This window comes from Syngnathus typhle, linkage group LG21 (assembly GCF_033458585.1).
Source record: "Syngnathus typhle isolate RoL2023-S1 ecotype Sweden linkage group LG21, RoL_Styp_1.0, whole genome shotgun sequence".
NCBI classification, from domain to species: domain Eukaryota; kingdom Metazoa; phylum Chordata; class Actinopteri; order Syngnathiformes; family Syngnathidae; genus Syngnathus; species Syngnathus typhle.
Genome location: NC_083758.1, coordinates 6,750,591 through 6,762,350, shown reverse-complemented (window position 1 = coordinate 6,762,350; position 11,760 = coordinate 6,750,591). Strand labels below are relative to the sequence as shown.

The 11,760-nt window shown below is 42.5% G+C and overlaps 1 protein-coding gene across 1 annotated transcript; it reads right to left on the bottom strand.

The window, feature by feature from the left end:
- Positions 1-8,723: 8,723 nt before the first annotated feature.
- Positions 8,724-11,699, bottom strand: gxylt1b (glucoside xylosyltransferase 1b). The gene is made up of 7 exons (XM_061269286.1): positions 11,410-11,699; positions 10,818-11,019; positions 10,618-10,749; positions 10,292-10,543; positions 10,024-10,147; positions 9,735-9,907; positions 8,724-9,286 (listed from the first exon to the last, which is right to left on the bottom strand). The coding sequence occupies exons 1-7, from the start codon at positions 11,610-11,612 to the stop codon at positions 9,131-9,133; spliced, it is 1,242 nt and encodes a 413-aa protein (XP_061125270.1). The 5' UTR covers positions 11,613-11,699; the 3' UTR covers positions 8,724-9,130.
- Positions 11,700-11,760: the final 61 nt, after the last annotated feature.

Genomic DNA, 11,760 nt, shown 5'->3' with positions numbered 1-11,760 from the left:
TTTAAAGATGTCAATAAATGTCTTATTTGTAGCTTTACTACTTTAAAAAATATGGCTTTGAATCATTCATTGCTTAGGAATGAAAAATTCTCTTTTATTATTTATTTATTTATTTATTCATTAATTTGGGGGTATTATTATTTTTCAGGTTGTAACCACTTTTCGACATTTTTCTTTTCAGGTTTTTTTTTGGTTGTCATTTTATCCAAAACCGTGAGCTGATCAATGCCGTGCAATCAGCGGCACTCACGACTCCCGGAGGGTGATTAGCGAGCATGATTGCTAATTGAACATACGAGCGTATAAAATCGGAGCTTCCCTAATGGTGGCACCTGGGTTATTACCTCCCCGGCACAGTCCTGACGTCTAACTGAGCTCCATATTATTGCTCGCTAGAAATCAAAAGAGTATTTTTTTATGATGTTCCCGGGCTTGACAAGACATCATCATGTCACCGCAGTTTGTGAGATTCATGTTTTTGTAATGGGAAGACTGACTGCTTGTATATAAAGTATGTGGGGGGGTTGATGTGTGTCCATTTACAGCTCGGAGGCATCCTCGCTAAACTATACTTCCATTTCAAAGCGAGACGCCGGGGAAGTCTCCTCATCCCCCGTCAATCTGCCGCATCCGTCCACAGCCCGCTGAGCTGAAGAATTAATGAGACACATCAGAGTGGTGCTTTTTGTGCATCATATTAAATCAGGTGAACTATTTTTCTGTCTTCACCAAGGACAGAGGACCATTGATATCATTTTGGATTGATTAGAGATTCCAATTTTTCGCCTCATACTGTTGGTATAAATATGTTATGTATTCTCATCGATGTGCCTCATTCATATTCCAGCAGACAAGCGGGTAGGGCGGCGGCACCGTTGAAAATTGCAGAATCCCCAGCACGCTTTTAATCTAAGGACGGCTTTGAAGCAGCCAACGGCCACTCTGGGAACTCTTGAGCGGGTGAGACTTTGTGTGGTTGCACCTTTAAGTCATGGTATTTCCTGTTTGAGGTTTTGTGGTGCATTCAGGAGGGGTTGGAGAAAAATCATTTTGGATCACAGTAGTCGCTCCAATCTTTTCATTTTTTCTTGGTGAGCTACAGAGGCAGTTTTTGATTGATCCCGATCAAACCTCCGGGAATGATTGTCACACACCCAACCAAGACTCCTACCGAGTTTGAATGGTATCGGATTTAAAATGAGCAAGTTGCTTGGGATGATGTCACAATGGTGTCGTCTGATCTCAATCAAGCTAATTTTTACGTTGCGGAATTGTTATTTACTTCAAAGAGGATTAAAAAAATAAATATCACACTTACAGTAATATTAGACTGCAGTTGAGATGCAAAGTAGGTCATGAATAAAAGATGTTTCATTATACTGTATATCCTTCATCTTAGCGAGTTGTGTTTAACTTTAAGGTTGGTTTGGCGCCATTTTGCATCTCGGTCCCTTTGGGCGACGTCCTTAACGTGGAATGTAAAAAATGTAGTCCACCACTGCCCTTGAGCCTCAATTGAATAAATTAAATCGGGTCGCTAAATAATCGTACATTTTTCATGCATCTTTATGCTGTACGTATCATCTGTCTTAACTAAATGAATATTGCACTGTTGCTATTGATGACTTTTCTACTTTAATGCAAAGTGTTTTGCTTTGGAGACTGAAATCAATGAAAGTCATTCAGGCATGAACGAAGGGGGGGGGGGGGGGGGATAAAAATCGATAAAAAGTGCTTCAAAGCAAATGCAGTAAAGCCGAATTGTTAATCTCCCTCATTGGATGGGACTAATTAAGCGTTTCACACTGAGCGACCAGTCAATGAAGACGAATGGTCGCTCTCACTTGGGTTTCTTTCAGTGTTGATCAATTAAAAATTTTTCTTACTAATATTCCGGATGCATTGGACTTGATTAAAAATATATATATATTTATTGAGTTTGGTCAGTAATTTGGTGTGATAAAAATAAAATGGCCTTGCCTGAAAGTGAATACAGCGATTTTGTTAGATGATAAAAAAAAAATAGACTTTTTTCTTTTCCACATTTGTCTTACTACAACCTCCCTGCAGGGATTCCCACAATCACGTCATCCATCTATTTACTCACCGGAACCTCCTTAGCACGCCCTACTTAGCATCGTGTTCTCCTCAGAGTCTCGAAACGTGCGCTAATAAGCAATACGCTTCATTCGAGATGGAAGAAAGGCTGCAATTCCTCGAGCTGCCTTATTACGGATACCTTAACGCCACCGGGGAGGTTCCGGAGAGAAAACTCACAAGGCTATTAACACGGATCACCTCAAACGTGCACATAAAAACAGTCAACAGAATATGATGACATCAGAAATAACTTATATTTGGGCTAATTACACATGCCCCCCCCCACCTCTGAAAAATTACATTGTAATGACAGCAAAAGCATTTAACCTTGAGTGACACCGATACATTAGCTGCTCCCATTGTTCAGCGCGAGCACCAGGGAATAGATTCACAAAGCAATTAAGGGTGGCTAGTTTGAGCGTTCGGCATGCAGAAGACAGTAGAAGAGAACATTCTGCGGAGCTGTCCTGCTAATTGGGGGGGGGGGGGGGGTCAACATTCCACAACGGCTGTAACAGCTGCAGTTAGAGGCTCATGCTACTTTTAAAATTGTCCACTTCCAAGGCCGCTTGCATAAGCCACAGAATAGTAAATTTGCTCGAGCATATGTGTCAAACTCAAGGCCCGGGGGCCAGATACGGCCCGCCACGTCATTTGCCCGCCAAACCAAATTGTGCATCAAATTACTAGAATTGCAAATTGTCTTCCCTTTTTTTTTTTTAATATGTGACCAGTTTTTACTCGTCTGATTTGAAAACCAGTTATTTGTAAGTTTGTTTTGTCAAATAGCTAACTGGGCACTGGCTCCAAAAGGGGCGGAGTCAGTGTTGGGTTATTTCTACCCGTGCGTACATTGGATTGAGGAAACCAATCTGCTTTCCTTGTGGGCTGTACGGTAAAACCATATATTTTTTTAATAACTGATGATTGCTTCAAAAGTCCACCTTGTTTGACATTGTCAGTGTTCTCATGTCTTGCCAAGTTTCTTCATATACATTCCCATAGGCTCCATGCAAAACACCACCCAAGACGCTCATGTCCAAGGACAAATCAATTAACAGTGAACGACAGGCAGATGGTCGTGAAGGACGTTGGCGTCTGCGCTTCAGGTGAGAAGAGGCGTCACGCGGCGGTGAACAACTGTCAAGTATTATCCTCGTCTGATTCCCCCCCCCCCCATGCTCTCACAGGGAGCCTCTTGGCAATTTCATACGCGTGATGACGCCACAAAGAGCTGGCAGCTTAGTGCGAGGAGAAACGCGTGAATATTTCATGTAGACACTATCAAACTGAATCGCAGATTAGCATCCTTCACAATTACCCCAGGTGATACTTGAGAGGCTCCGGTGAAGATAGTCTTGCTGCATTCCTGCACCTCCACGGTGAGGAAAAAATGTGCAGTTAAACTTTTCTCGCAGCAGAGTAATCAAAAAAATCTCTCCGGAGGGAGGACGATGCATCAAAGTAGCTCATTTGCCCACTTCCCCGTTGTACTTGGCGATAACAAGCTAACTAAATTACACTAGCGGCTTATCTGCAGGTAACCAGGACAACCGGTGGGCTTTGTTAATAGCACAGACGAAGGGGAGCTACAAAGGCTCGAGAGGATCCGGCGAGTCGAGTCATTAAAAAGCCCATTGCCCCGTATTTATCTAGAATTAGGATTGACAAAATAGATTTGGTAGAAGCGCTAACAGGATAGTTTAGTTTGTCCAAATAGGGAAACGTCACTCGTGGTGTGCCGCAAGGGTCAATCTTAGAGCCACAATTATTTTGATTGTACCGTATTTTCCGCCCTATAAGGCGCACCTAAAAACCTAAAATGTTCTCAAAAACCAACAGTGCGCCTTATAGTCCGGTGCGCCTTATATATGGACCAAATTCCTAAATTCAAACTGGCCCGAAGTATTGTGTCATGAAATCAATCATAAGTGGCCCGCTGAAGACTATGAATCATGACTCAAAAAGACTATGGATCATTATTTTATGATTATAAAGTAATTTGTTCCGTCTGAAGTTGAAATAAAATGGAGAATGATTTGATTTGGATTAAAAATCTGACATGATGCATTAATGGTGCGCCTTATAGTCCGGTGCGCCTTATATAAGGATAAAGTTTTAAAATGGGCCATTCATTGAAGGTGCGCCTTATAGTCCGGTGCGCCTTATAGGCCGGAAAATACGGTACTTAACGTATGTAATGCTTCCAATATATTATGTTGTCTTAACAATCTATAAATAAATATATGTGCAGTACTAGTTTAAAGCATACAGTGTGTGATTCATTGCAAATATATTTTACAGGATGTTGGTTGACAAGACGCAAGGTCTAATCATGGAAATGGACTCTGCAAAACTGACAAAAAGCCAGCTAATTGTGATTCACGACTTCAGATGGCAATCAGGTAAAGTGATTAAGCTTTGCTTGCCCACATCTTCAAACCCGGGCTCCTTCCGTCCCCACCCACCCAACACGTCCTCTTCCGAGGCTCCGTCATATCATTCCCTTATTAATCTTTCTTTGTTTTGGAGCCGCGTTGCTCCCGCGGGGGCTCTTTCTTGAAGCAATTAGGAGATGTAATTACTCCTCGGCAGGGCTGTAAATCCAAACAATCTATGCATGTGTCCACTGTACCGGGCGCTATGTGTCTCGGCGGTACGCTATATAAGAACGACGTGCAAAACTGAAATGTATCGTTTTGAAATGCGAGGAGTAACGGTAAAACGTCATTGACAAAAAAATAATAATAATCAACGACATGGTAATCTTTCTATAGACCAAAAGTGGATCATTAGATATTGAAAACATGTCCGTGACATGACAACCGCGTAAAGGGCGGCGAGACAATTACTTCAATCAGCGGCCACGAAAATGTAAAGCTTTCATCGGCATTGGCCGATAAAACAATAACAGCAGCCGCCCTGACGGATGAAATACGGCGCTCGCTAGCTCCAAGGCCGCGCCGAATCGTTTGGCACTTTGCAAACACAACACATTTGAAACGCTTGCTTTTATTGGTGCCTGTAAAAGAGCAGCAATCATTTTGAGCAAGTTGTATTGACTCTTTTGTGTTGCCAAACTTTAATGGAAACATAAATTGAACAGCCAATGTCAGCAATAGAATGGATTCGGGGATGTTTCATTCATTTGACATTTCAGAACATTAACCCCTAAATGAATCTAATGTTTCTTTCTAAGATGCGATTCCTATTTGCCAAACTGAACATTATTTGTTTATTGAAACTGATTATTTATTACGCCTTGTTCTAGTTTACTTTTAAAAGTTTAAAACTACCACAAAAACCTGCTAGCTTAATGCTAACTTGAATTGAAAACGCCATAGACAAGTTAAGGGGAGTTAGCCTCGTAATTATTCCCAAAAATATTACTTGAGCTCACAGGGCAGCAAGGCATACTAACAGAAGATTGAAAAATATTCCCATATAATCTCATTGTTGTACTGAAGGCTGTTTTTCCTCAGCCTCCGGACAAATGTCGGTTGGCCTCATGTCACAATCCGTGTTTTTATCTGCTCCACTGCCTCCCAAAGTGTTCTCATATTGACTTTTCTTTTTTTTTTCCCTTCCATCTCGTGCCCGCCACGCTTCTCCCCAGACAGTAGCAGATCCATCTTTTGAAGCTAGATAATCACGAGTTTTCCCCCCAATTATATCCTTTGGCCGCGTTCCCTCGTTAGGAGACCTCGTTAGTCGCCCTGTTCCGCTGATGATTGATCGGGAAAAAAAAACTAAACGAAAAGCCATCAGCCTCATATCCTCTCTCCGGAACATCGGGGCTTGATAAACAGGACTGATAAGCGCTGAATGCATTTGATTACGCTGACTTGGGTGCTTAACTGTTAGCCTGTTAGCATTTAATCACTGACGTCATGTGATAGACAAATCATCCGCATGGACGGCTGCTTTATTTTTTTTTCTTCCCCTACCTAGATAATGAAGCTGTAGTTGCAATGATTTATCCTCTTGCGTAACATCACACTTGAATCCTTCCATCAGGCGGTACAACAACAATTTAAGGGCTTTAATCAACACAGTGGATCCTTATCGCCATGGGAACAGATAGCAGGTGTTTGTACACCTTTACAACATGCGAAACGTGCACATACACACGACACGCTCCCGTCAATTTGCAGTTGGCATTTCCCCCTTAACGGATTCTGCGAGTCTTACATGCGTGTGCGGCCGGGCAGATCGATAAAACGGAACGTGGGTGTAAATTGACACCTGAGGGAGCCTCCGGACGCGATAAAGTGCAAACGGTCAGGTTGCAATTTGTCGGGGATTAAAGTAAAGGCTGCGATTTTCACTCGGGTGATTTTTCCCCAAGTGATATCACAATGATAATTATATATGTTGTTTTCATTGCCCATATTGATCTTATACATCATTTTAAATTCCCACTAACTCGTTTTTTTTTCTCCGCTGAAAATGAGCGACTTGGCTTGACTTAAACTGTCTCCGAAACACAAACTGGGCAATACAGACTGAGACAATTGGCTGTAAGTTGCCTCCAGCCAGGCAGGTAATTGCTGTCTACAGGGGGACAGGTGCCTTCACAATAGAGCGCCAGTGTCCATTCACTGCCGTTGTAATAACCTAATTGAAAAGCTTGCAAGGGGAATGTGAGCGTGGGTTTTGTGCGTGTGTTTCAAGAGACCAGATTTTGGATAAATACCAGCGGCTAATTAAAACATCTCAATGCTACAACTGGAAAAAAAAAGAAAACACAGAATAGTTTCTGAATTATTTCCATCCTATTTCGCGCCCTCTTGTCATCATCCTTGGATGTGGTTTGTAAAAGACGAGCCTATTATGGCTCAAGGCACCCGTTTCTAAAGAGTGATGGACAGCAATGTTTTCAGTAGCGGAAAAATATATTTTCTTCTTTTGCGGTGTGGAGTGCCGCAAGGGTCAATATTAGGACCGCTATTATTTTTATTGAACATAGCATAACGCTTTCAATATATTGAGCAGGAAAATCATTTTTTTGTACTGTTGAATTTTGCAATGTGGTGTGCCGCAAGAGTCAATATTAGGGCCACTATTATTTTTATTGAACATAGTACGATGCGTTCGATATATTGAATGTAGCAGCAAAATACATTTTCTTCTGTAGAGGTAACCTGACTATAAATATAATACTGGTGTCCAGATTTGGCAGAAAAACAGAGATTCTTTCTGGCTGTCTCTGTAAAGCAGCAGCAAACAAAAAAAAAAATGAAAGTAGCCAGAAATCCTCAGTCTTGGCTCCATGTGGCATTTGCAATCTGACAAGCGGGCAGAGCTCACAAGCTGTGAAGTAAATAAAGCAATCTGTGCCGTCTTGACGTGACCAAGCTCGGCAAAGATGTCATATTCCATCTCACCGGACATCAAACGTGTGCACGTTTGAATAACACAACGAGGGGGTGGGGTGGGGGGCAACAAGCATGGACACGGACAGCCGTGATATATAGACCCTATTAGAACATGTAAATGTAAATACGCGGAGTTGGAGCGAGCCTCGTTCCAGTGGAGCATATAAAAGCCCCCTCAGATGACTTGTAAATAAAATTAAAATAAATAAATAGATACCCCACCCCACCCCCATCACCTGAAAGATGGTTTTGTAATCAAATCAAAAGCAACCTCTATAAATCATTGTAGCAATATCCAATAGGAAAAGAAACGGCCCAGCCTCCATTTACAAAATGAATAAAATAAACTTGGCCATCTGGAGGTTGTTTTCCTTGGATGAAACAGTTTTTTCTTTTTTGAGAGCTTCATCCGAAAGAAAGCAAGACAGCCTAATTGGCTGAGGTAGACTTTGTCCTCTTTTTTGTTTTTGTTTTTTTTCCCCCTTCTCCATCAAAACACACTCCATCCGGCCTTTCACGGTCCTTCAATTGCACTCTTCCATTCTGTTTTTTTTTTTTTTTTTTCCACTGACACAAAAAAAGGACGACCTCACTTTGAGGTGCTTCACGGTGTCCCTCTCCTTTTTTGTACTCGACTGCTCAATATATTAGAAAAGAAAATCCCAATTTGTGTTTTTACTATGATATAAAACCAAGTTTGATCATCTTGAATTTTACAACGCCCTGCTCAGAAGCCATTGTTTCTCGAAGTCGGTTTCATCCGAGCACAGGCCAATAAATGTAATTGATAAGCTCTCATATAGATACATCGTGATGAATGACACAATGCGTCAAAGCGCCCGGGGGAGCCGCATACACACGCCCGTGTCCAAGGCTTAATGGGGGAAAACGTCAAATGGTTCCCTCTGCTCAATGCTGTACAGTATTGGTCCATCACTTCTACTTTATGAGCACCTAGCAGTTCGGGCGGGTACAGCGAAGAACCTCAGGTGGTCTGCTTTTAGATTATTGACAAGTGCATCGATCCGTTGTACAAGCACGGCATCCGTCTCCATTAAGTGCTCGGATGGAAAGTCTTAACTGTTGGTTGTGCTCGCGACCGGCAAGGAAGCCACGACGGGTATTGAAAGAGCTCTTTGCTTTTAAATGTTTTTTTTTTTTTTAAATATATTTCTGACCGGGCTTGAGTAACAAAGTTGTTCTGACATATTTAGTCTGTTCTTTCTAGTACATATGAAACTGAAGTATTTTTATTTATTTATTTTACTACACATAATGCAATAAAATGCACGTCAACCATAAATTCAGTATTGTAGTCCTTAATACATTCAATAGTGTTGTAACAAAAATTTAATACTTTGGTTTGAAGAGATTGCGTCACATGTCCAACAAAAACAGTAAGTTTGAATTCACAGTTTTTAAAAATAAAAATTTAAAATTCTAAACACACATCATAAAAAATTGCTTTCTTGAGTGGAGTGACATCATAAAAAAAAATATGTACTGGTTTCATTCTCTGATACAGTTTGATAAATTCTCCAATATGGAAAGAGAAGGGCTTCCTCTTCGAGGTTAGTCAGTCAAAAAAAAACTGTGTCATAATAGAAGAGAAGTTCTAGTTCAAAGTGCTCAACAGAGGTAGCAGATGTCACTTATGGCCGTGCCTTCCTGTTAATGGCGGCCAGGCCGTGCACCAGCGCCTTGGTGAACAGCGCGTGGGCTTTCCCGCAGTACGTGTGCGTGGTCTTCAGCAGTTGCTGCTCCAGCGGGGCCAGCAGGGACGCTACCGGATCGGCGCCAAACGAGTACTGCCGTCAAACGGATCATCGGTTAGTGCGTATGACACCCCTCAGACTGAGTTAGCGTAAAATTATTATGGCGTCGTTCTGATGATTATCACTGTATCATCAAATGTAAATGTTCTAGTTTGGAGCCAGCTAGTATCGGGCATTGGTATCGTACCATCCCAATTAAGAGACGATAACGTCTTTTACGATGGAGGTCATTTTTGTCCATGTGATTGGCTATGGATCCACCATTGCCCTGATCTATGCGATGCTAAATAGAAAGGGAATGAGATTTGCTCTGATGACATCATTAAGTAAATGCCAGCCTGGTCATCAATATTATGACGCTGCTGGTAAACAGCCCATAAACGTCCTCTCGGGGTGGAAATTAGCTCTGTGCTCACACCGTCAATATGTGTAATGCTAAAATGAATGCTTCCACTTCTCATTGTTTTGCTGACTGAGTCACCTTCCGTATGGCCTCGTAGACCAATCTGAAGGCGGGCTGCTTGTGGTCGTGGTAGACGCCTCGGTTTCCGTGCAGGATGTAAATCCCGTTGTCTTCGGCGGAGGCGCAGTTGCTGCCGTAGATGCAGTGGTCTGGACGATAATTCCACTGGCAGGGAAACTCAAGTAGGAACTCTGGATAAGCAACAGCCAAAAAGATACAAAAGGCCGTTTTGACGCAATGAAAGAAGAAATTGAGTTTTTACGCCATCTAGTGGACATTTGGGTGACGTACAACTCTTAAGACTCACCAGGGTTGTAGTGGAAAATGATATTTAAAAGATCCTGGTCTCCCCAGGTTATGTTCAGTTTGTATTTTTGAAGCAGTGGCATCAGCAGCTCCTCCCATTTGAGGCCCACGGAGGTCATATCATTCTGTTAGTGCATAATTGTATTTTCAAGATAAAAAAAAAAAAAAGGCTTTGTGGTGGAACAGTGCGTAATTCTTATAGTGCACGGGGGATATCTTGTGGTCATCAGTTGTATTACAACAACACCACAGCAAAGCGTCCCACTCACCTTGAAAAACACGTTCCTCATCCTTGTGAGATTCATGAGCATGACTCCTGAGTTGACCCCTGTCCTGCCGTAGAAAGGGTGGCGGGCGAAACGATTGTACCAAGCGATGCGGGGTTCCTCGTGCTCAGGAGCCATGGCAGCCAGTTGCGCAGAATCGAATCGAGATAAAAAATCCCACAGACGGTCGACAGGCTGTAGGAAGAGGATGTCGCAATCCACGTAGACTAAAGATTCAACGTCCTTCAGGATAAGCTGTGCAGAAAAACGAGAATGAGTCAAAACAAATATTGCATTCCCGCAGAGGTGTATTGGTTTTTGTCCCTCACGGGTAGAAAGAGTCTCTGGGAGGCACAGGGCTTGAAGAGTTTTTTCCACTCCGCTGCATTCTCATTGGGAAAGTGGATCGGGTAGACTGTGTAGTTGAACCTGGAGCGTATAAAAGCCGGCCAGGATTCCAACTAGATCGGAGGAAACGGTGGTGAATAATTGCACAAGAGCATAAGTTCTTTTCCGAATGAGAACTCACTGCTTCCGTGAATCTGGCGTGCAGCTGGTCTTCGGCAAAAATGTGCAGCTGGAAGCGCTTGATGCTGAAAAGCACGGCCGATTTTAACATGGTGACGGTTTCCTCCAGCCGCTCGCCACAGGCCACCACAGCCAAGTGCATGCGGGGGGGAGGTCTGGTCCGGCCGCCCATCTCCAGCTGGCCCCTTTTGCGCATGATGTACCTGAGTGGAATGACAACATCATGTTCCAAAAACAATGGCTTAACTCTTTTTTTATTTTTAAATCAGCAAACACAACTACTTTATATCTTATATTGATTAATAATTAGTTATATTAATACTTTTCCATGATCTGTTCAACTAAGGAGGAAGTTTAATCTGACCAACTTTCTTAACGTACTTGAACGCATCCTTCCAAATCACATTTATGCGCAAGTCTCATGGACAAATCTCGCGTGAATCCCATTCATGACCCAAACCGTGACGTCACAGACTAACGAGCGCTTCATTCCATTACAATTTCAAAACATCTCGAGCCGCAAATGTCGGGACAAATATACTTGTTAGTCGTCTAAATGTGTAAATAACGACGACGCATCTATTTCCACTTACCTGTTATGCCGACGTGATATTTGTGACCCCGTTTTGTCTGGATCCCCTTTTTTTGGTCCTGGGATTCTTGCAGGGACGTAAATCCTCTTCGGTCCGTTTTGCCCAGCTGACACATCGGCGTGAAAAAGTGCACTATAAATGTAGAACCCCGAAAACACGGCAAACATCGTGCACAACAGCAGTGCACGAATGTAACGCCGCATTATAGAGTTTGAGCACGGAACTCGGGGCTAAAGTCAGGACACATAACGCGAATGTTCGATAAGTTAACAGTAATGCCAATGTATTTCCGGTTAAATTGAAAAGGGAAACCATTTGGCTGCGTCATACTTCCCTACACTTTGAAAGCTG